This window comes from Diachasmimorpha longicaudata, chromosome 1 (genome assembly GCF_034640455.1).
Source record: "Diachasmimorpha longicaudata isolate KC_UGA_2023 chromosome 1, iyDiaLong2, whole genome shotgun sequence".
Lineage (NCBI taxonomy): Eukaryota > Metazoa > Arthropoda > Insecta > Hymenoptera > Braconidae > Diachasmimorpha > Diachasmimorpha longicaudata.
In genome coordinates, this window is record NC_087225.1 from 10,816,506 (window position 1) to 10,842,588 (window position 26,083).

General features: G+C 39.6%; 2 protein-coding genes across 10 annotated transcripts in view; one reads left to right on the forward strand and one right to left on the reverse strand.

Annotated features, from left to right (window-relative positions):
• The window catches only part of LOC135167414 (lachesin), a 310,790-nt gene that overhangs the window by 75,267 nt on the left and 209,440 nt on the right, over positions 1-26,083 (forward strand). For 8 of the 9 annotated variants that reach the window (XR_010299853.1, XR_010299852.1, XM_064130636.1 and 5 more), the window contains one exon: positions 4,675-4,812. The exons of the other annotated variant lie outside the window; for it this stretch is intronic. The gene's annotated coding sequence lies outside the window, so the exon portion shown is untranslated. The remainder of the gene's footprint in view (positions 1-4,674; positions 4,813-26,083) is intronic. 9 annotated transcript variants of the gene reach the window in all.
• LOC135167480 (uncharacterized) overlaps positions 9,843-26,083 on the reverse strand; it is a 47,620-nt gene continuing 31,379 nt past the window's right edge. The window contains exons 5-6 of the mRNA XM_064130725.1: positions 13,940-14,177; positions 9,843-11,579 (exon numbers count right to left, since the gene is read on the reverse strand). Coding sequence (XP_063986795.1) covers positions 11,494-11,579; positions 13,940-14,177 — 324 coding nt within the window. The 3' untranslated portion in view covers positions 9,843-11,493. The remainder of the gene's footprint in view (positions 11,580-13,939; positions 14,178-26,083) is intronic.

The following is a 26,083-nucleotide window of genomic DNA, read 5'->3' on the forward strand; positions in this document are numbered from 1 at the left end:
AGATTTGGTTGTTGAAGAGAGTTTATACGATCTCATTAAATAGTAATTCTCTTCGAATAAGCATTCATTAAGAGCTCATGAATCGAGCTTGGAATTAATGACTCATTCTGTCAGTGTAGTCTTCGGAATATCTTCCAATCTGGTGAATATGTCATCCAAATGAATCATCTATTTAGATTCAATGAATGATAAGGGAAACAGCGCTGAATGCGCTGAGATAAATTTACCACAATCGCTAGGTTTTTTACACAAGTTGATAATTACATCATAGATTACACTACACATTGCTCTTCGAACATTCATCTGGGGAATGGGCCCTCATTCACTATCCGTTAACGTTGCCGTTTCACCCGGACAGAAAGCCAATTAACTTCTTTTCCAATGTACTTCAATCTTTAGTGACCTGGGTGTTTCTTCTTTTGTACAGTTTTCCCTATTTTCCTCACTTACTAACTACGAATACTACTGTATACAGATGTGGATTCACCCTCTCCCTCCTGCTTTTTTCGTGATAGTGAGTGTGGAGTCTACCATTCGATGAATCGCACTAACACGAGTTCAACATCTTATGGCACAGTTATTACCCCAGCGGTAGTGACGGGGAATGGGCATTAACTACCGACTACTATCACGAATCCACCTAGTCTGAAATTACCGTCGTTGAGAAATTCTAGTTCCTGAACGTATAACTGTTCTACCAAATTACAATAAGTGAGAAAAAATTACTCACTTTAGGGGTAAGGGGGAGGTATGTAATTTTATTAGAACATCGAAGGAATACACCTGATAGCAGTCGATTTGACCAGAGCAATCATAGTGAGGGGTTGATTTCATATGGCTTTAGTGTAGCTGATACCACGCAATGCGGCGAAATAGATTCATTTAATTAACTTGCGGTTATACTATATTACGTTAGAGCCCCGAAACCTGATCAGACGCCCATACAAAGACAAGTGATCACTAACAAGGGATGAACCAAGCATTCTATTACTACCTGAAGACTGACGAATTATCAGGTACACCAGCTTTTTCCCGCCGATTAATACCTGATTTAATTTTCTCCCCGGATTTGCCCCGATCGTTGAAAATAAACGTAACTCTCCGCTACCAGAAAAACCATGATTTATGATGAGGCTCGGGATAAATCACCCAAAAATATAACGACTATCGTGGTGATGATTAATACGTTGGATTAATTAACTGTGACGGTAAGAAGATACCAGCACTCCTTGAATTTTCTCGAGCTACTTGAAATTGAATTACATGAGAATTCATATTCGAAAGCGTTAGAAATTCAGCTTGGCGGTGCAGTTTACTCTGTAGCATCGAATTTCATCGTCCATGATAATTCCTACTTAAGAACTTTTCCGGTAATTGCATGAATATCTGAATACGTAAGTACCATTTTTAATTCTAAAAAGCTCCTTGAGGAAAGAGAAAGAAAGAAAAAAAATGGTTATCGGTTGAACGATTGTTTTCTTTGCTGACGAAAAGCCGATTATATACCGGAACGAAGTGAGTGTCAATACAGGGAAATATGGATTTTGCTATGTCTCTATCATTCAGCTCATCAATGTCAGACATTCAGATCGGCTGGATCCGAGGGCGGCTGTGACTAATTTCTAAATTAAGTTGTCTGGAAGAGACCAGTTTTTCTGGTGGTCTCCGACCAAGAGAGATTTTCACTAGCGTCTGATAACCATATGCTGTTACTCTATACGTTAATGCACATGCGCGAATATGTATCAGTGCTTGTCCATGCAGCTCCTTCTCACCGTTTCGGCTGGGTCTACCATGAAGTTTACACAGTGCACTGGACCAGACGTTTTTCGACCTGCTTTGACATTCAAATTGCAATGATAACATCGACAAAAGCCATCATTCAGCCTTTGTGCTTTAACTCGCTTCCAAAAAAGTCATCCACGAATAAGAGCAATTGCTCTGTTGGTTTAAATGAGAGATGCCTTTCTTTTTATGCACTCAATTTAGTCGTTATAAGAGCACCTGGAGAATAGTGATAGTGCATATTTACCCCCAGGCCATGCTTCCAACAATTCTTACATTATTCCTGGTAAAACATGGAATATTCTCTGAAGTTACTTTGTATCACACTACGTCGAATATTAAAGGAGGACAAATCTCAAATGACCTTCATCATTATGGAAATTGGGGGACATTTGCGTGGGACTGGAGATATTTTGCGATGTTATGGCTGTTGGTGATATTCTTAGATGCCAGGGAAGAACTTAGTATTATTTTTATCAGGCAAATCTGGTCGATGGTCTTGAAATACAGATTTATTTTTCGATGGTCTGGTGTCTAAGAAAGAACCTGAAAAATGCCAAATATGCAATCCAGCCACATCTTCACTGTTCCAACCAAAACCTTCAAGTATGATATACCCTTTAAATCCCACAATTATTTCGGTGCCGCTTTCAAGGTGTCAACACTCATGAGAGAAAGAAGATAACGAGAGAACGTACATAATGTGTGTACAACAATTGTCCTCACCAACGTCTCACGATACCAAGAGTCTGTTTGTCCACAGTACAGTGGATCTGTACTTGCTTCTCCAATCGCATTCTCTTTTCACAAAAGCAACGAGCGGAAAAGTCGCTCCGCGTTACGAGATACGAGAGACGTAAGAGAAGGAGTCCTCGGGATACCCTGTACCATAGTTATTTGGTGAAAAAGAAAGAGCCCGGAAAGGGATGCTTCTGGCCAGAATCTTGGACACACATACAGACATACTTCCTCCCTTCTTCACCTACCTGTGTACGAACTGTGATTCTCGGCTTTTAAAGGATAGTACGAGGGTCGAGTTCGTTGGCACAAAAGACTTAAACGACGTTGTTCTTTACTTCTAGTCGACGACAAAACGAATGAAAAGACGTCTACTGCAGGTGGCACTGACTCATTCCCTTAATTTTCTTCTTGACTTTTAGTCACAATCTTTTTTACCAGTTCCTTTATTCGACTTTTCTCTTTCATTCCCTTCTGGTCTTATCTACCAGGCTCATTCCACGTTATCAATTTTTTTTTCATAACTTCTGAATGTTATCTTTTCAGAAATATGTTTTTTGGCGGTGCAACAATACACACTTTGGGAAGGATTTTAGGGATAGGCTGTACTGCGAAAGGGTAATCGTTTGTCAAAATCATTGGTTATTTTGGTAGTATAGAGTTTGGGCGAAGCAGAAGACTTAAGACAAAGTCTCCACCTACTTTTCAAATTAAATCTCGAGTTAAATCAACTGTATCTGAAGTGTAACTCTCCATTTCAAGTATGGGACCATGTGCACTTCATAATGCAATCAGTCTCGTGAAAGCTTTCATCCTCCAGTGAATCTGTTCGCTTCATAAATATTTATGACTCGAAATCTTCATCGTCGTCCATCGAAAAAGGATTCACATTATCCGATCAAATGTACCGGGAATTAACGAAAAAAAACGTGGGGGGGGGGGCATTGGGACGGTGACAGGAGCAGCGTGTGCAAAAAATACTGGCCTATAGGAAATCCGATATAGATGAGACTCACGAACAGCTCGTAAAATATGAGAGCCAACGTATTACACGCGAACTTCCATTCCACGTTTCGCCTTTATCTCCTCTCTTTCTGCTTTGTTGACACTAAGTCTTGTCAGCATTTCGCGGCATATTCTTCACTCCGTGATAACCCTTGCTTCCTGTCCAATTGAAGTGCACAGAGGGGGAGCATTTTATAGCTCTCGTGTATGGAATTCATTAATTTCATTACGCTTTCATAAATACGGGAATTTTCATTTTCTTCTTTCTCAAAACAACTTGTTCATTCAATTTACACAGCAATCGAGCCTCCACATTCGGAATTGAATGAATAATAAATAGAGTTCACACTCTCAGACGTACCCACCTATCTTTTTATTATATATTTTTTTTGCGAAATAAGCCCTCGGCACAAGCCCGCTTGAACTTTTAACCGCATGTGGCTCTTGTGGGTGAAGGCGTGAAGCGAGCCAAACCACTAAATTATGAGCTTAATTCCGTTCAACGATTTCACCTAGCTTGGCATCGGATGAGAGAATAGGGAAGAAGTATTACATGAATCTTCTCCCTTCGCCCTCATTCACGAAAATTGGTGGTCTTTCTGTGGACAATATTTCAACTGATAAATTCAAGTCTCCTTTTGCAGTTATAGTTGGTCGAAAAAAATCTGGAAGCAATCAGTATTAACTAGCAACCCAATAGATATGTATCATATACAATCAAAATTGTAGCGCAATTTAATGTGTGAAAAATTGGTACAAGCAATGTCGATTTACAGATAAAGTCGCTTGGAAAATTATAACCATATAATCGTCCGAGGAAAATATTTTTTTGATCAATATTGACACCCCACGATTCACTCTCCACAACCTCATTACCCTAATTATCTCGTCGATTATGGATGATTTCGTCATCAGAATTAACATTTTATACTGTCCTTTAGTATACATTCAATTTTAATATGATAACTAACAAGTTATTTCCAATGAAAACAGTAATTACCACAGCGGTGGATGAATATTTCAGTTTTTATCGTTACAGTGTGTAGGTACTATGAAATCGTTCAATGCCTATTAATTTATACATGCAAATGAGCCATGATTACCCGGGCTTTTTGAATTTAATGGAGTGGTCGTTATTCATTTCAGGTTGGAAACAAAATTCTGGGTAGTGCTTCAATTGCTGATGGAGGTGGAGTTAAACGTTTGTGATAATGCGTTCCTGAGTGTGTATTGAGAGAGCATTTATACCGATCGACAGATGAAGGGCCGCTGAGCTGGAAAATGGTGAGTTTTTCAATATTCTAAGATATTTTCTCACGTGTGTAAATTCACGGAACTTGAAACTAGTCATTTATTTCGCTGTCGTGGATCGGTTTGTTGAAAGAAAAAATTCACTGTCAACTTGCGAAATTTGGGAGTCGCGAGTGTGCACTCATGAAGTAAAATATTGAAGTCATTACACTGATAAAAAAAAGTCGAACGACTCAGTTACTTTAACCGAGGCTTTTCAAGCGCCACCACGATTCTTTAAATATTAATGAATCAGGATAATAGATAAGAAGCCCCGTTCGATACAATTAAATCGTCGTATGGAGAAAGTTAGTAGAGTGGAGGATTTCTCTGACTTTGTGAGGATCAGTTCTCTTAATTACCCCCAGTCGATCTAATTAAAAATAGTTCCATTTTTTCGATCTTTTTTTTTATTTTATGTGCCTTGCGCTCCATTTTCACGGCAAATAAATGGAATCTCTCCAATGTCAATATTAATAACCAAAACAATGATAAAAAAAGATGTGTCCAAGTAGAAAGATAACTCGATAATTGGTCAGAATAACTAACCACTGAAATTGTGCATGCGTTTCTTGCATATACCACAATCGACCGCATATTGATTGTGAAGCTCCACGGTTTTTTCATTCAGAAAATTGGTACGCATACTCACCAGGTAATTTACTTGATCCATATCCGGGAGTTTGCCCGTGGGTTCATACCAACCCGGGATTAATTCAATATTTAACGCATCGTTCGCTGCATAACTGTGTTATCCCTCTGCAACGATGAATTCTGATATATCTGATAATATCGTAGTAAATATAGTTGTGCCTCTCGTAATTAGAGCCGGTATTGTATTGTACAACTATTATCACAATTGCTTCGCGGTGGATTATAGTCTGTAGGTAATTATTTTCATAAATTTGGGGGATTATGAAATTCATTGAGTCTTGGTCTTGCTGATTCAAGTTTGAGAGAGACAGTCTAGTTAACGATTAGGTATAGTTTGACTACTAGATAAAATCTTCTACATACACACTTGTAATGGAGCTTCACTAGAATCAGCCAATTCTAATTTGGAAATGAAGACTATTTCGTATAGTTCTTTCCTAGATCAGATCGTTCGATTTTTCTTTTGGCAACTGAATATAATTCAATATCTGGGTCCCGTAGCATCTATACATGCTATCTATCTTTCAAAATTCCGATATTTTAAGTAACGTCAGGTGGAAATTTGACACCAAGGGGAATTTCCCAATGGATAGTCAGACTCTCAGGAGGGAATTTAGGCTCAATGCAGATCAATCAATTCCGATTATATTTCAATTAGTCTAACTCTGGTTCGATCTAACAATAGGGAAACACATCGAATTACAGGGTAGGGTTCAACCACAGACGATTTATTGATGATTCCACATTGATCAGACCCGGGATTCCTGATGCCAGTAATACATATTCATCTCGAGTACGTTTCACCGTTGCTAGGGCCTTCTTTTTCACCGGCATTCCGGTATGTTCAGTCACCCAGGTGACGGAACAAGCCCCATAAAACACCAACATCCTAAACTCAACCATAAAAAGTGCTCATAAGTACGATTTTTTTTGTCAACGCTCATACCTCCCGTGCAACCAGAAATGGGATTTTGATTACACACTGTATACAAAATATTTTGTATACACCTGCATCGAAACTGTCTTCAGAAAATGGTTCTGTGAAATTACTCCCCCGGTAGTAACGAGTATTTACGTCCTCCATCCCCTCCCTTCCCCCCCCCCCTGAACTCATCATTTCCTCGTCAATGCAAGCGCAAAATTCCATTTCGCGATTTTACCGTTTACCGGAGTTTTTTTTCACCTCTAAGAATTACCATGAAAGGTGATGAAATTCCTCATTCACAGGTCAGAATATAGTGTAGAAATGTTGAAGGAAAAAGAATGAAGTGTCGTATATAAATTTTCTTCTGAATCCACTGATGTTGGAAATACTCCATTACAAGGAACGCTTGTATGTGGGGAGCATCAGTCAGCATCACTTGTCATCGTCTGAAAGATGAATGGTTGGACTATACACAGTAGTGGACGGAGTGAGATCCCGATGGAGGTGAGCACCAGAGTGTAAACCTCATCCCCTTCTGTTAACCTGTCTTCATACTGTTGTTCAGTCCTTTTCTCCGAGTTCTTCGAGTAACTATTTGTAAATTTCTCTGAGTAAGATTCAGCTGAGTAATTACTGGCCATTAATAACTGGACTAAAGGGGAAGGATCTATGAAGGCGAGACAAATGAACAGCCGTAAAATGAATATTGGCTAGGGTCTCAAGTCGCCTGAAACTAAAGAACGAAGATGACACCCTATTCGCTAGCCATGAGATTGCCAAAAAATAATAAAACCTCATGGGCACAAGACGGTGTCTAAACGACAGACCATAATTCTTCCCAATGTCTTTTTTCCCTTATTAAGTCGGTCATCCATGAACATCATATACTTATTTCGTGGTCTGTCATGGGTTCGCAGTTAGTCCATATATATTGCTGACCCAAATGCCGTACGATAAAATTCTGCGCTCATTCGCGTATTTTCTCCGTAGCATTAATGATGGGTATGGTGGTGCTTATCATTTCGTGTGTGGTAGGTTGAAGTGCTCCAGGACTTCAAGGGTATCCAATTATTTATTTAATCCCCCAGGTTTGCTTTAATTTCTTCAAGCTCATGCGTTTATTATGTAGTATAACGTAAGTTAAATCATTTTGATTTCAATTGTGAATAATGTGAATGTGGATCGGATGAGGATATTAGTACAACAAAACGAGGCTCTCCCGCGTACGAATTAACAGACAGAATTCGTAGGGGTGTATAGAAACGAGGAAGTACAATTCATGAGGCTTATACCATCGAGTTTCCTCCTTACAGATGAGAAGGATGAAGATTAGCGAGGGGAAATTCAGTAAAGGTATTGTGACGGGGGATCCAGTAAACGTTTGTAGTTCTTTTTTATGCGAGACGAATATGCTGCTGACAAGAGGGCCATTTTCTACCTTAACATGTTGAACTACTAATTTCTACTCGACCAATTGCTTTAGATAAAAGAGTTGTGATAAGAAAAAAAACGACAGCTTGTTCTCGATTCTTCGAAGAATTCACGCATACTGAACTCCTCACCCCCGATCAATCTATCTTGACAAGAGCCTGTTCGTTTTCTTTTTCACCGTCTTTACCTTCGATTCTTCTCGAATCAAATGCTTTATTCCACCCTCAGTTCACCTTCCCTATCTGTCTCACCTACATTTGAAACCATCCATTGTGCTCGTGATTCGTAACATTCTTCCCGTAGAATCAAAACTCGGCGCTCTGGATTTTCGTTCCAACGAACCCATAAAGGTGTTATTCAAGGAGGGGTCATATTGTGAGTCTGTGTACTCTTATATAGAGCCATGTACCTTACCATGGTATATAACCTAACTGCTTCTACTTCATCCTGAATTTGAACTCCCCCTTCAATTGAATGTGGAATGGCAATTCGTGAAGCTCAAGGCAAGCACGACATTTAGGCCAATCGAATCGAATCTACGAGTGAATCGGGAATGTTGTATTTGATGAAACGATGTAGTTTAGCGGTGGTTCGAGTGAAAGCAAAAATACCAGAACAATTTACATTTTTATTTTGTCAAGGAGAAACGATCACATCATCATCTAATACCGTATTTCCGTTGATTTACTGTACTTTTGGATAATTTTTTTTTCCATCAATCATCCGACTAATACCGCGAAAGAATTAAATGTTAATTGGATGGTAATTGAAATGAGAAATGATCAGATCAAATCCTCATGTGAATTTGAAAAATTATTCTCAGCGAGACGATACATTGTTTAGATATCCGACTCAAAGGGGAAATCCCAAAGGGCTTTACTGTTCAATTTCTTCAAGTACAAGCGATTGAATGATTCTCCAATAGATTATTCAAATGCGTGAGTGATCTTGACTATTCTCCAGAATTTTCTAGGTACATTCAACTCATCCTTTGCGCGATTACAAACGAGGCTAAAAATCCTTTATGTACTTTGACGAATCCCCCATGTTTATTTTGCAAGAAACCTATTGGACTCTAGCAATTTCTGAAGTACCAGGAAAGTGCACCATTTCAGCCAATCGAATGGGATCTCGAAGTAATCCACAAACGTTGTATGAAGTGAAACGGTGAAATTTAGTGGTGAATTGGGTGAATGTAAAAATGACCTATGAATGTGAAATTTAATTTCGTTAAGTAGAGAGCATCAAATCATTCTCAGATTGTTTATTCGCATCTTGAAGTGATTTTAAGTACTCTCGAGTATTTTCCAAGTAATTTCAGTGATTTCTGCTGTGATTATTTCAAAAAGTGGTTACAAATTTTTGGTACTTATGAACCCTGCAATTCAATGAAGATATATTGCTTTATACTTCACATTCATTCCATCAGAAAACCCGGAATAGATTGTAATTAAACACTTGCTCGTTATTGAGGCTCCAGTTACTTATGTAAAATGAGAAATTCAAGGAACAGGATATGCTCAGTACATAAGGGCTGTATTCAATTCCCATTCAGTTGAATAGAAACCTCGAGGTGCCCAACATTTGGTCGTCTTCACTCCTAAATGTGTGTGCGTACACTTGAATTTCAAGTGTATAAACCACCAGTATGTGTAATATTCACAGAGAATACCGGTATCAAACATTGATACCATGCACTGGGAGATCGCCAATGAGCTTTGTTCACTATGCGGTCTAGTAGGAAATACAAGAGGCAGGTAAACGGAGAATATTGCTAGGAACAAAGTTTATTTTGAATCAGTTGGAGAGCTCTTGGTGAGGGTGAGGTTGTGGACCAATGTCTTATCATTTCTCGCTTTGTATATTACCGTTTATTTTCCTCCCCTTTTGGCCTACCCTCAGTGTCACTTCAGAACTCATACCAATTGCAATTGCTCTGAGTTAATGCTCAGGTATTCATGAGGATAATACTGTGCCTGAAAGGAATTGGTGGTGATAAAATTGCTACACAGTCTTGGTTTCCATCGATAAGTTTATTTCTTTTATACACAACAATAAATATCGACCATAACAGAAGTCGTTTTCTTCGTTTCATTTTTTTTTTACCGTTATCAGCTTAAAAATGTTCTAATATATATGCGTTGCTCATCGAAACAAGAAATACATGTCGAGGAGATATTTTTGAATCACCGCGAGATGAGTCTCTCAGTGCCTATTCGTTACTTCTTTTACGTACGTGTGTTTGTAACTCCCTCGCGCATCTTTATCCCCCTTTGAATCTCTGGCAGCGTTCCGCATTCTCGAACAACGCAAATACGTGCAAATACTCCGAGGGGGGGGGAAAAAGAACGTGAATGGGGCGTTGAGTGGTTTCAATTTGAAGGAAAGTTGGATTTTTTTATCTCTTTCTCCTTTACATGCTCCTCACTTTTACACAAAATTGCCAAACAGATGCTGAACTATTATTACATTTTCTGTTTCACTGAAAAAATTGAACACACGTGCTGCGAAGATTCAATGGCTCGCATTTGCTCGATAGGATTTTTTTATCCATTTTAATTGGATCATCTTTTTTTTCATTATTCGCGGAGCAAACTGGGGTAAAAAAAAGTCGACTCTTTGTTTTTACCTGAAGTTATCTCTGAATGAGTACACGGTGTTTTCGCATTATCCACGAAATGCTGTTTATTATTGAACTTTGATTATTGTAATTGGCATGTCAGTTTAATTGAATTTGGTAATTTCTTGACACTATTTAATGATGAAATCGCGGATGTTGACATTCGTGATCATTTGGAATGTATCAGATATATGTGCTGATATTTCTCGTGATGTCTGCAAGGGTCGCAATGGTTGAATGGTTCATGAACAAATTAATTTTATCATGTTTATTAATTTATTTTGATTTTAATGTGATGCATTGTCGCTATCATGTTCATCACTATTATGATAACGAATGTGAACAGTATCTTGGTGAACACACATTTTGGTGAAAATATTTGAGAATTGATCAAGCTCCATTTGTCCATCAAAATAATATGAAAATTGGAAGAATATTGATTCACTCCATATTTTTCAATGCATGGCCCTGTAATATTGCTCAACATCAAATTCCAGGTCATAGTTCTAGTCAAAATTGTGACATTCTATCGACGGACAACAACCTCATCATAACTTTATCGATCAAATTCTCTAGGAATAGTTTCAATACTTTATCCAGCAAGTTTCTATCATGTAATTTTGACATTCTCGGTTAACAATCGCGATAAAGAAAACAGTCTTAATAACGCCATAAAGCTTAGATAAATTAATGAGGATAATCAATGGCGATGATACCTTAACGAAGCAAAAAATAAAAAATTGTTTTTTTTTTCTATAAAACTCTTGTACATGGCCTCACATCTTAACTCTATAATCAAACCTATATAAAAGTTACATGAATCGACGTCGATTAACAATTATTCCGACAATCCTTTATCTCTCTTATCTGAAACATTTTTTTTTTCATTCTCTCTTTCGTTTCATCGGATGAAAATCCTCTCTAATAGTTTATTCCTTGAAATCGTCATGTCATTTTATTGCGTCTCTCTCGTTATCTCATTTGGTGACTAGTTTTGGCCTTTTTCGTGCTGCAATACTTCCACGAAATTTCAAACGTTCCATGACTATCTTAAAAATGAATGGAGTGCACGTAGTGATAGTACTGCAATGAGGTACGCATCGTAGACGGCTCTGTTGCTGTCTGAAGTTACTGTAACAAGTAGAAAAGTAAAAAGAAGTTTATCTCAAACGTTCAGGGGTGCTTGATAAATTCATCTGGAGACATCACGACATCATTTCACATTATAAGATTTTATAAGGGCGACGAGTAGCAGAAGTCCGACATCGGGGGAAAAAATTGATGGTGCCACTTTCAGAAAATCTACTGCAACAATTTTCCACGCCTTCATCTCACTTACCAATTCATGGGAATCGATCCACTGTGCAACAATTGTTGACACCTTTTTACTGTATTGTCAGTAAGTTAAAAATCAATGGAAATGAGAAACGATGGGGTTGACTACTTTGACACCCATATAAAACAATATGTGCACACCCTTTTCTCGTGTCAGAGAAAAACGGATGAATTCAGACCGACAAAACTGATCGAAAAACTGATTATAAATCCCTCGAGAGGAAAATAATCCAAAGTCCGGGTTCCAATGATTGAAAAAGTCAATCAATACCAGCATCAGACATATAAAATCCCCGTATTTATATCACAAAACGTTTCTGGATCGTGTGGGTGAAAAAGAAACTGTGTGCAAAAATACATTGAACAATATATCAACTCGTGAGAAACGATCTCCGATATTTTCTCGCCCTCGGGGGTATACCCTCACCTATACACGACACGAAAAAGCAGCTGTTACATACGACGTTGGGTATATAACCCTGCTCGTCTCCCTCTCACCTCATCCCACCTTCGCTCTCTCTTTCTCTCCCATCGGTACGGGATTACAGAGATCGTAATTCTCGAGAGCGCTCTTTGGTGTCCAACCGACGTGCAGTGGAAAAGCCAAATATTTGATCGTACATTGAAAACTGAAATTGACAAAGATGGAGTGGGGTAAAAAATACAGAAGAAAATCGAATCGTTTCAGTGGGAGGAGAGCCAAGATCTTGTGAGCTAGCACTTACGGTTTTCTGTTGGTGCTGGAAGAGGCCTAGAAACCTTATCTTTAATGACTTAATGATGCCGGTAATCGGGAATTTCAGCTGATTTTCAAGTTAATTTTAGATCCGGCACTTGGTGCAAACGCATTTCGAGACGTTACCTGCCTCCAACTATCACTTAGAATTTCCCTATCTAGTCACAACGGGAGATGAGAGTGTGAGATGAGCCGAGGGAAGAGGTTACGGAGCTCCGAAGATGAGGAGGTATGAGACAGAATAGAATAGCGATGGCTTACAACCAAGTGGGTGCTTTCAACCCACTGAGTGCCAAGTCGTAAGACGAGTCGATAAGGATTCTCTGGTTCAGGCATATCACACGACTTCCACGTACGACTAGTATGAACTTTACAAGAGAATAAAACAACTCGAGTAATCAGCTATGTGGTGGTTTTTGATAACGAGAGGGCATCAATGTTGAAGCGCCAAATGAAGCGTTGGAAACTTTTAGGTATCAAGAATAAATGAGAAGTAGAGAGTGAATGGGTTTTCAGGGGGTGGAGGAGGATGCTCATGGGAGGAAAATGTATATGAGCAGACGCGAATGGTAACAGTTTTGGCAGGATTCGTTACAGGAAGAGTGTGGAGAAATTTCAATGCCACATGGGACCCCCGGCCTACTGTTAAAACATGATGGGTTTGAAATGTATGTAGGAGGGTTATGCTACTCGAAAACTTAATGGAAATATTATGGATTTGATGCATAAATGGAGGAACTCACATACTTGGAATATTTCATACGTGAGAAGTGACGTAATGTCACTACTGGGAATTGTCGGAAAATGTTATGGTGCGTTGTCTTATTTTTCTTGCAGACAAGACCTCCCAAGGAATTTCCCATAAAACGGAGAAATAATGAGATTCGGAGAAGAACGTATAGGAGTAGGTATTCATGGTCTGCTGATTGATGAACAGACCATGAAATCGATACCAGTGATAGGTGTAATTGACGCTGAGAATAATTGAATGTTCATTCAATTTATTCCTCGGGGCTTTCAGCCTCGCAAACTTCCTCCAAATAATATCATCGAACCCTTTTTATCTCAACGAAAAGAGGATTAGTTGATGTGGGATGAAGTAATTCACGCAAGAAGTGAGGGGAGTCTTGTGTGTCCTGTGTTATCCTAGTGATATACGTCAGCGGTTTACAATGTCTCAAAGTTTGGGTAACATCTAGTCACTCTCTCCTCGCCTTATGTCAAGAGCTAGCAGCCCTTTCTCTGTCAAGCCCTCCCAGCTTTCCAAGTTGGAAACAAGCTTCACTAGCCGAATCTTTTGGTGGTCTGTTGTATCACGTCGCCTGTGGGGATGTTCATCCCTGTGAGGGGCTGACAATTCACTCCCTAGCACCTGACAATTTTCGGTGGTGAATGACAAAATGTTGTGATTGTAACTTACTTTGGGCGGGTACAGGCTCCCTCAATCCAACCTGCACTTGGACTTCACTCTCGGCTTTGTAGATATCGGGTATTCGAGCAATACAGTGAATTGTTAATTGATTATTTGAGTAATGGAAGGGGAGTAGATCAATGCTCAGTTCGCCCCATTGTAATTGCGATCCTTCTTGGTAAGCTGAGTTACTTCCCATGTTGTATTCAGTTCTTTCCATCTGTTGGCTTGCGTTTATTGGACCAATCTGGAACATAGTAAAGTTACTATATAAATATATTGATAAACAAGGTTCAAGTCAAGTAAATTTAAGAGCTGTTTGCAACCGCTCTTGATGCTTCGGTTGTTCTTTCAGAAGAGATTATCAGCTTCAATAAATCATCACCACCTCAAATAAATATCTGTGCAGGTGTTGAATGGAACAGGTTATTATTTCGGATGAACAAGTCATACAATCTTTAATCCCAAATACATTGAGATAATCTAATCTTGCACTAGCCTAGTCGGGTGCAATCAGGGTCTTTTCATGAGAAATTTTAACTCTAAAATATTTTACTCAAAAAAATTTGCTCCATCTTGAAAACACCAGCAACCAACACCCTCAGCTCACCACGTGTTTTTGCGCTCACCCTCATAATATTCAAATAATGTGGATATTCCAGAAAAATTTAACCATTGATATAAAAACCCTGACCCGTATAGAAACGAGTTAAGAGTGGGTAACGGCTAGCCAGCACTTTTTAGTATGTAACAACCACCCTCGTTTGGGTGGAAAATTTAAATTTCGCTTACGTAAACATCTCACTCATGCAGACACTTGCATACACGTATATAACTGTGTTGAGTGCGTCAGCGTTATGAAAAAGTATATAACGATCGAGCCAACGGTACCGGTAAAAAAAACAGTTTTTTTTATTCGGACTGAACTTGTTTTTTCACTCCCCGAAGCATTCAAATTAGTGCTGAAAATTCGACAAGATTGGCCTTATAGTATTCCATTTTGATATAAATCACTTTATCTGATGGTAGCAAAATAATTCAAGTATCACGGCATTGCAAATATCCTGGAAATTGAAGTCAATGATTCAACAGCGAAATCAACACACCAGCGTAATTCAATACTTGTTTTGAAAACATTGATGTTAGCAGCGGTTGATGTTAGTGTTTACTGGGATAATATTAAAATTAACCGCGGGCGGTGTTATAACAAATCTCCCTCGAAATGTAGGGAAGCATGAATATTCAAAGCCTTGGGGAATGAAATTCTGCATCTGAAAAAAATATATATATCATTGTTTGTTCGAGAATTTTTTTTTTACTATTGAAATCGACTGAGTTCGAATATTCAATCGTTTTTCACTGTTATTTACTAAATGCCGTTATCTACCTCCCGGAAAAACGGAACTTTCCGTATTTATCTGATGGTGTGTATTTAATCTCGAAAAGTATCCCGTACTGGATATTTCGATGACTATTTGGAAATTGAGCCGGGAAAATTCAGGATGAATGTGAAATTTTGGGATTTACGGGCTTTGAAAATGAATTCAATTGCATTTTGGAATGGATATAAAACGCAAACGTACATCAGCGTTTGACAATAGTTATCTGCATTATAGTTAATATATCGTATGCTCCTTTTACGAAGCTTCAGATTCAGGATTATTTACAGCACGTTTATAGTTTCTATGAATTTAGGCTCTTCCAAATTGTCAATATCAGGATGTAAACTTTCAATGGATTTGCGATGCGAGAAGATTCAGGTATTTGCCACTGCAAAATCCTCCAAACTTGTTAACAATTGGCTCTATTGTGAGTGAATAATTGACTCGTGAGATTTCATCGCGATAAAAACTCGATAATCACAATAATGTCTCCATGACTGCGAGTGTTATCTCTTTCGCATTCAATGAGGCGACCATCGTAAACGATCCCAATGTCCGGCATATCTCAATTCATAAGGATCCTCGAGTCTGGGGTGGTATCGATAGCCAGCAACCCCTCCATTTCACAGTGAAATCGTCTTGCCCGCATATACCAAACACAACGACGGTGGGATTAAATCCAGGGAATAGTACTATGGGGACCCACGATGGGGATTACTTCGTTACCAACATAATACGAGAACCTTCGTACTGGCTGAATTACTTCGGTCCTCTTTTGATGCGATGATCGCTGGAAATTCAACACAGGCGATGGTACGTGTATAATCAGGACAAACTTCAGCGCACCCGTAGATGCACTATGTGAGAAACCCTAGAGTTGCACTTGAAACTCGTGAGCACACTCTGCAATTTCAGCGCTAGCTCTCTCACCCTCTTTCCCTCTGCCACCCATCTTAAATTTTCTATGTATACATTTTACGCAACGGCGTTTTGTCCGACAATATAGTACAAAAACCGGCGCCAAACCCTCTCCCTTTTGTACAATATAATTCACCACTTGGGAAATGCATTTGTGCGCGAAGAACCCCCAACTCCCCTACGGCTCACACGCTCGTTTTGTACCGTTGAATTTATGCTGGCCCGGGTCTCGTGAATTCTCTCAAACGGGCCATTTTTGCCACTGCAATTCTCCACCTCCCTCGCATTCACATCCATAAGCGTCGGGGAATGATGGCGAGAGTAAACAAAAAAAAAAAAAGCGGAAAAAATAAATGTAGAGTTGTATGGAATTATATTCGACATTTCACTGGTTGCTAAGATTGACACACACATAACTTATTTTCAAGAACAGAATTATTCTAGTTTGTCCGTAAACTGATGTTATTTTCCTGTTTTAAAAAATATTTCTTCATATTTTTTTTTTCATTTTATTCTTATCGTTTGTTCTTTACCAACATCTCGTACAATTTTTCTGATGGCCTCGAGAGTTACGGGAACAGTTACAGGCCTGGTATAACGCTCAGGACGTAGACTCAGGAACCATTTTCTCTCTCAGTAGTTATGATCCATTGAAAAATTGGTCGATTGATTTTTGTATCGGTTCTAAAAAATACTCAAGCTCATCTAGGGATCATTGGATTGGAGAGACACGATTGTAGGAAAGTGAATAGTCTCTTTTAAGCCAATTTTATATTTAGCAAAAAGAAAATCATTGGAGGTTGATTTCTGTACAGGTTAGAAACTTGGAGAAAATTCACGAATAGTGCATTGCAAAGACTCCTTCCAATCTTTATCTCGTTGCTTCACGAGCTCCCCCGGGTCGGATTTAAACGGATAAGAAATTCCCTCACGAAAGCCCCTCAGTCAATTGAGATTCTCCAGTATAAATCTGGCCATAGGAATGTATCTAAAACATTGGGGAACGTAAACGTCAAAGTATAAACCATAAAACCTATTTTTTCGAAACATCGCACCCTCTGTATCATTGGAGTTTGATTGCACTTGAATAGTTATCTCCATTGTATTGCATATCGTCTCTATGTAGGAGTGCTTGGCCAATGCAGCCCTGCAAGCACGGGAGAAGTGGCGAGAGTTTGAGGATGGGAAGCTTGGAATCCTCGAAACTTCGTATGCATGCAAATTCGAAATGGTGGTGTGGAAGGGGGAGAATGAGGGAACGAGTAGACGAATTTCAATGTTCAGCTCACTCAAACATTCAAGCTTGTAACGTAGAACACCTCGACGGTTGTAGCTTAGTTGCATCCAATGTTTTGTTTTTTTTTTTTTTTTTTTTAATCGGTGTTTTCATTATATTTTGCCCTCCCTTCTTGTTACGCTCTCCATAGTTTGTGCTCTGTTTTTATCACTTAAGGTTTCATCTCGCGTCGAGATTACCCGTCTTTTGCTGCGTCTCGATGCCATGCAAGCTTCCATTAGGATTTTATGTACACGAGGGGGAGTGAAATGAGATTGGGAAGGAATAAAGAAATAGAGTTAGATAAGCATCATTAGGTTTATGATGCCACTCTGTGATCCCGTGAAGCTCTCTCTGAGATCGCGATTACGGATTGTTGGGCCCGATTGACTTGTCTTAGGGATCAATCAAGGTGCAAATACTTATTCCTTTCTCGTGTCTTGATACCTTTGGGATGATTGAAACTGGAAATGTCTTTCGTGATGTCATTGATAATATATTTGATCTTGGATCAAGTAATGATGAGACCTATCGATTGTAGTGTTTTTTTAAAATTGGTTTCGGATCCAAAAAGATTTTGAATTCTGGATCCTGAGCTGGTCCGGTCATTAGCGAACTTAGAAGACATGGAGCATGTCTGATGGATACTGTATCTATCTTCAGGGTGCCCCCTCACTTAATTTTACCTGATTTAAGCTGCGGTGGAGATCTAATATTAGTCATAATTTGCAAATGAGTTTTTTTGGATGATTGAGTTCATCCAAAAGCTTGAATGCTTAAATAGCAACATTCTACCCACCCGGGATTTGAACCCGGAGCATTTTGTATATGGGTCAACGACCTTATTACTCACTGCACCAAACCACCAGCCTCACACTCTACCTTGATTTGAATTTCCACTCATCTGACTCAAAACACAGATTCCCTGATAAAGTGCTGATGACAGATTTGACCTTCATATCCTCCCCACGGTGCGGTAGATTGGTGACGTTTCATACATGACATTTGGATACACCTTAGCCGAAGCGTGAACCCGGGTGTGTGGTCACGCGTCGTCGGGCCAATATAAATCCACGTCATGAATATGAGGCGCGAGACTAGCCATTCGAAACAGGTTGAATGTCCGGAACAACCAGCAGTGGCATTACCACTTCAGTTACGCTGTATCGTTTTACGAGAAGATATGTACAAGAGAGGTCGAATATATTGAGAATACCACAATGGAATATTTCATTTTTTTTCTCATCTATCTACCTAGCTTGATTGAGTTTGGAGATGGTGGATTTTAGTCAGTTAGGGTTCGAGAATGTTGAACCTTCTTCTCTGGTCAACACAGAACCTGTTCGAATGTTCCTGGTCTGGTTGATATTAAGCAAGTTGATGTAGCTCAGGAGAAATCAGATCAGGTATAGACATGATTCCTCATCAGGAGATAGGTATGAAATTAAATACTTCACAAATTAACATAAGTCTAAAATAGTATGGTTTCTTTGCGATCAGGTCCGCATAATGATTTGGAATCCATTTCAATTCGTTTCATTCGTAATTAAATTTCCATCGATCAGTTATCCTTCCAACCTCCCCTTCCTCCCTAAAAACATTTTCTGCCCAATCCAATCCATGAATGCCGTCCAAATCCGGAGTTCCCATTCGCAATTTACTGATTCCTTTTACGTCCGTGGGTAACGATAAAAAAAATCTCGAAGACTTCAGTGACAATAAAAACGATAAGAGGCGGGAATTTTACTGCAATACTGAACAATTTTCATTTTTTTTTCCCTCGATCATTTTTTTACGAGCATTCAGGACCAAACGTTTTCAATCCCAGAGTAAAAGCTTGCCTTCGACCGGCCAATTATCGATCGAGCTTTCGTTGATAGCACACAGAAGAGTGCTTTGCTGATACTGTAATAGAAAAAGGAGAATGAAAAAAAAAAAGTAAAAGAAAAACGTCAAACATGCCTCATCGACTTTCCTTTGCCTTTGGACTCTGGAAAATCGGTGTAAATTTATGCGCATCAGGATATCCGGTTTCTATCTTACGATTGCCGTACTGCGCTCACCGTAAAGCGTATTTCAGGTGTGAACGAGCCAAGTGGAATTTGTTATAGAGTAAAGAAAGGGGATAAAAAAAAACTCCAGAGAAAAGTATTCGAGATAAAGCAAAACTTTTCGTATCCTTTCTTTGTATCTATTTTTTGTTCCCCCGGAATATAAACTTGAGGGTTCGTATCACATTGGGTTATTCTGGAAATTCAAAAGTGGAACAAAAAGGAATTGAGTCCATTTGAATAAAAGGATTACACGATGAATGATTTTTTTTTTGCAATTGACAACTCGTAAAAACCGTTGAAACATTAAATCCATAATTGTGAATTGACAAGGAAGAAATTAAAAAGAGTTAACTTCCATTTGGCGTGAAATAATCTTCCTAAAAGCCGGACCGGTATGGAAAAATCAGAATTTGTAAATACCGCGATGGTACAAAAAATTCATATCCATTTGTTAATGGACGAGGTCAAACAAATACTTCCTCTATTTCATCTGCGCTTTTCTATCCCCTTTTTATTTTATCAAAACATAAATACATTGGACAGCGAGTACCAGATAAATTTTCCCCTGTTACGAGAGGGCTGTCGGAAGATTTTTTACCTCTCACGTGAGTAATTCATGTAGTATAACAGACAGTGAAGCGGAGGGTGGTTGGGATTATCAAGGGTGAACCTTCTGAATGTATTTCACTGACGCGGTTAGTGGGGGGGGACTATCGTTTTACTGTCGTAGGGCCATCTACCCTGTATCTAATCTACCTTTCCGCAGTAGCTGCATCCACGGAGGAAAGTAGTCTCGCATGTTGTCCCCAACGCTTGGCCATGTAAGATTCGAGCTTATGGCCCAGGTAGTTGATACCATGTACCGGGAAATATATGTAGCCATCTAGTTTTCTGGCTGGGTTATGGGAGTTTCGCGTAGCTGCTAGCTGTGTAATAGCTCCGATTAAACTCTATGGATTCGATTGGGCCGGAAGTTCGCCGTTTTCATCTGAGACAGACGACTGTCTGATTGCGGATGCCTCTACTGTAAAGCCCCTGGCGTTCAGGATAATTGACGGATGGGATTCATGAGCTTGATTCAAAGTTTAGAATGGAATAAAGTTTCTTTCGTTTGAGGTAGTCGTTTTGCAAGGCGTTTGCAAGGCGGAAGGGAACGGTGGAGAGTTGCTGTGAATTCTATTTGTAAAGTATATATGGAGTAAACTCAATTTTATATTGAAATCTATCGTATCATTATGGTGATTTGCATCTAAATGGTCGGGCTTTTGATCTTCAATTGTGACTGGCTTCGGTAATTCTAGAAATTCCCAAGTTGTATTGTTGTAATAATCCCGAGGAATAGTGCTCCCTCATCAAATCATTCTCGCTGTGAAATTAGAAGAACTCGTAAGGAGCAAAAAGAGTTTGAATTCCCCTACTTACGACAAACAGTTATCGAACTATTGACAATTATCTGTATCTGGCGCGTAACTTTGGTATTCTCCAGTTGCCCCAACAAACTGTATCAATATCTACCCCTATAGTCCAGTTATTCACCTCGTTATCACGGTATGATTACTGCCAAGAGGATGTTTAGATGCCGGGATGTTTTGGCTCACCATGAGGGCCAACTACCATTGCTGAAATTCACCAGATATTGGGGACAATTCATGATGTCGAGAGCACCAGAATATTATTCAGTGTGTAAACGCCCACACGGCGATCGATCCCTCACTCCATTCATCTTGGTCTCCTCTCTCTGCATTTCACTCCCTCCCTTTCCCCGGCTACTGGCATTCCCCCGGCACCAATCTCCCTTCGCCCCATCCCCATAAATATCTCTTTTTTGGGAACGTTGAAATTCACCATCCAATTCCACACCGATGACGATAAACTCTTGTAGATTGCATATTCAATGTTCAATCGTTGTTTCTATATTTATTTTGTTTCAATCTTCCGAGTTTTGTTGTAACATTGCAATCGGTGAAAATGACCGAAACGTATACGTCTGGCACGTGTATACCCAATCTAAACTTCTTGCCACCTCAGCTGGAGAAATGGCGTTTACGTGAGTCTATAGGACTCGTGGAAGGCGCTTCGACTGGTGCCGATAGGACAAATTCTAGAAGCCATTAGATGAAGATAGAACGTCTAAGCGATATTTCATTTGCCATTGTCGTTTGTCATGTAACGTAGGCATACGAGAGAAAATCCAATATTTTTTTCCGCCCAGATATTTGGCATTTACCTTTACCATCGTTTGCGATTCGAATGTGTACATCAAAGAAAGACTTCCTCATTTTATTGGCAATACTGAGATGCTGTGTTTACTGATGGCGTTCAACAAAGCGATCTCTGCCCTCGATTCTGCACCAGTCCTCCCACCACTACTCCACCATCAAACATACCCTAACTCACCCTTCAGTGCAATTCAATTTGGAAAACCCTCTGTTGGAGGTCTTTGTTCTGTAAGAAGCCTATAATTCCTTTTCTTTTGTTTTGCTGCATTTGTTTTTGTCTGAGAAACGGAGGATTTTTCCTTTCAATTCATAAATCTCTCTTGACGCTACTTCAAGTGCATTAGGTATACATAATATGCTGGTCTACTTGAGATATTTTCATCTGAGAGAATTTATCTGTGGTGAGTTGACTGTTTCAGTGAAATGTATACTGCCCACAGTTTACGAATGAACCTATCAAGATGTTTCTATACGAAATCACGAAAGTTCTTGAAATCGTACCTGAAATTCAAATTCCCGAATCATTTTCCGCTCAATTTGATTCCAAGTCTCTCTCAAGAGACTCCTATTGTTTCAATACAATGTGAAAAATTTTGAAACCCTCTTATCAACTATTTCCATCCCTGAATAGGGTCTTGATCAGTGATCGGGATCATAAATATTCTGCTTCTTCATGTTATTCTAGCTCGAAGCTGATTCATAATGAGGTTATCCCAGTTGAATATTCTTTCAAGATGATACCGCATTGACTGAATTCAATATAATTTCCTCTGTGCCCAAGAACTAATGGGCTTTCAAGGAAGAATGATGAATGTCGAGGATGAAGCATTTCAATGATGACTTTCTAAAGTCATCATAAGCTTAGCAACAGAATAAGGCCACCGTTCGCCACCATTATCACTGCAGTTAATTATTTCGATATTTGGGGAACAATCCTCTCCTCGAGTATCCTCAAAGCAATAAATGCAAATCAGAATCCGATATTTCGAGGAGTTTGAAGCTTACATTACCTTCACTACAATTATATGAACAGCAACGTCTCTGACTGGCCTCTGATGAAGACGCTTCTCAAAGGCCCCGCAGTATCATTACCCCCCCCCCCCTCCTTAACGATGAAGTGTAACTACAAATGACACAGAACATTTAAGCTCACTATCTCCTCGAGATAGACGATACGCTAGGGCTCGAACGTTACCAGATATTTACTCTGTCAAATATTTGCCCGAGGAGAGTGCACGTACCACATTTAGATAGAGCATAAAGGTTAAAGCGACTCAGCAACTGGGTTGAGAATTATATTACTGCTGAAGATACATCTGAATGAAGAGAAATGACCCCTTCTCCTCGTTGAATCGAACTCAATCGAATGAAACAGGGGGTTACGTTGATGGATTTCTAATGAAGTAGTTCATCTGTCATTGTGGAATACAGACGGTCGAGTTAAGCGATTTGGATGAAGAAGAGAGGGAGGGAAGAGTTGGAGTAGAATGAGAACTGAAACAGTGGAGTCACCGATAGCTTCTTCACGAGAAAACAATGGATCCATCTGCATTCATGGCCTTCCATTACTCGATCAGGACACTCTTGCTTGTGTATTGACTTTGTCTTGATAAGTTAGTTTCAGCTTCACCTCCATAATGGAATTCCGACTTTGGTTTCGACAAAATTTTAGACCTGTGCTGAGTTGTTGCCATCACTATCGCGTTTATCGTACTTCTTAACCTGTTTACATCAGCATTACGTGTCACTGTCGATGTACAACTTAACCCTTGACATGTGTTTCATACACCAGAAATGGCTCAGCCAAGAGCGGTACGTGAATAATACCTAATGCGGAAAAACACTCTTGAAGAATCCTTGTTGCTATCTATGATTTCTGATTTCACGTTGCACTCGGGTATTGGGTGAATTTGAAATGGATCTTAAACCCTGTTAATACAAGCTTAGCCGTTTAGCTTTCACAACCGTGATGGAAATGGAGATAATAATGCGTTAAGCTTGTCAGTTGGGTTCATGATACAAATCGCCATGAAATTGGTGAATCGGATGTGTCTGGTAAAGGCTCCCGAATGAGAATAGGATAGAAGATGAAACCTGGAAATTGGGGCAGAAGGAGAGTGGAGGTCCATTGATACCATCAACAAATGAGCTTCAACCACTGGGAGTCGGAAGCCCATTGACAGTCATTCCACGTACAATTAACCGATCGGTCAGTTTATCCTAGCTACTGGGGCAGTGTAAGCCTATGGCATTCCTCTTTCTACCTGTCTATGGAAGCACTCTTCATCAAGCATATGATGATAATGAAGCGGATTCACATTCAATGGGATGACCGATCCGATAACATTATAATCAACATGATCAAAGCCATCATCAGTTTTCAGTGGATCTCATGTCACCAGTCTTTTGCTATTTACCACCGATGCCAAATGGAATATCACCGATTGAAATCAGAATATCTTTTGATTTTATTCACATCCCCGTTCACTCTGATAGCACCACCACGACAAGACATGAACTGCATCAGGATAGGCCATCATCAGATGTTTTCAACGCATATTTCAGTGCCCCACTAAGAAAGAGTTTAATTTGAGTGCAGAAAGATCAGGAAAAATGAAGATAGATGTGTCTTAACTTCCGACACCAGTGTTTCTCGGGTATATTGTTCACGCCTCCAGACATTTAAAGGAAAGGAAGAAGGTAATAGGATATTAACAATACTAGCATCCAACAATGGTGTTGGTTACCTGGTTAACAATGAACTCCACGCAAAGTATCAATGTCTTCACACGGTCCAGATTAACTTACCATAAAATTGGATTCTTGGCATCGTTAAGCTAATTCGTAACAAGAGAGGCAGGAACCATCTGCTCTGGTGTATGTTTTCACTAAGTCGCATTGCTGTATTTAATTATAGTCGTCTCCGGTTAAAGTGGCGAGGGACATGCAAGTAGAAAGAGACTAAATGTGGGGCTACACGAGTGGAATCATCTCGGATTTCAGAATGGTCATGACAACGTTCCCAATGTGGATAACAGGTAGAGGAATCTATATTAGAAAATTCCAAATCTGTTTGACGTCTCCTAAGGGCAATAAGGGCTGGAAGGTTCGCATATAACTAATGGGAAGGTCACTTCAGTTCTATTACGTCGAAAATTAAAAGACAAATATCAGTGACATACCGCCCGCGTCCTAAGGGTAGACGAGCTCTACGAAATCACAGATCGTTTTACAGGCTATCAAGTGTGCAGGGTACTCCGTAAATCCCCATAGAAAAGTCGTATTCTCCGTATATACTGGTCTTTGGAAAATCCTATCCAGCCAAATGGCCCTGACAACGTCAGCTCAGACAGATACGAAAGAAAGTAGAATTGAGGAAAAGAAGGGAAAAATGCTGAAAAGATGAACAAGAACTTGGACGAATAAATTTGATGCAGCGGAGAATGTGAGTCATGTGTTCTCCGTCGTTACCATGCCATTCGAGATGTTATCCCCCCCTCCCTCCCCCGCCTTCTCCTTCGTGCAATTTTTCTTTGTCCCCTGTTTTCCAAGCAAACGAGATACAAGTAACCCCAAACGATATGGTAAGTATCATTGACTGTGATTAGAATGAGGGTTGGAAAGATGTTATGCGTCATGACTATTGGACTCGAAATAATCTTCAATGTTTCACCATCGATTCTCCATTGCATATTCCATACATAATACCCCATACTCCTTCTTGGTTTTTCTCATTCTTGGATATGACATCCGAAAATCATCTTCTGTCTGCTCCAGTTGCACCAGGGGAATGTGGCCATTGGAATTTCAAGAGCTGGGGTTTGCAACTAATGGGGGTGAAGTAGGTACACCCGATTAACTCGGGATGAATCACTGGATCTGGCGTTAAGGAATGGGCTGGGGTCAAAGGATTGGGGGACAACACCTCAATGCCAGAAGAATCTGATCTTAGTTAGCTGGTGAGGTTAATGTCCTATTATGTGAACCTACAAGACGATGCCGATGCTGAAACATCGATAGGCCGGCATCGAGATTATTGATTACCATTTCGAGGTGATTATCTTGAAATCAAGTGAATTACTGATTTACTAGTCAGCAGTTGTAAACAAAAGCCGTCTCAATTCACAAATAATCTCTTTGATATAGCTCCACAATTTTTTTTGGAGCTCTATCGAACTTTATGACATTCACGTCATCAACAGTTCTGCTCCTATTCGAGTCCATTAAAGATATCGATTTTGTCGAATGGCGCTACTATTCTTTCATTATTTTATGGGAGTTGATTTCCTGGCATTCATTTCCTG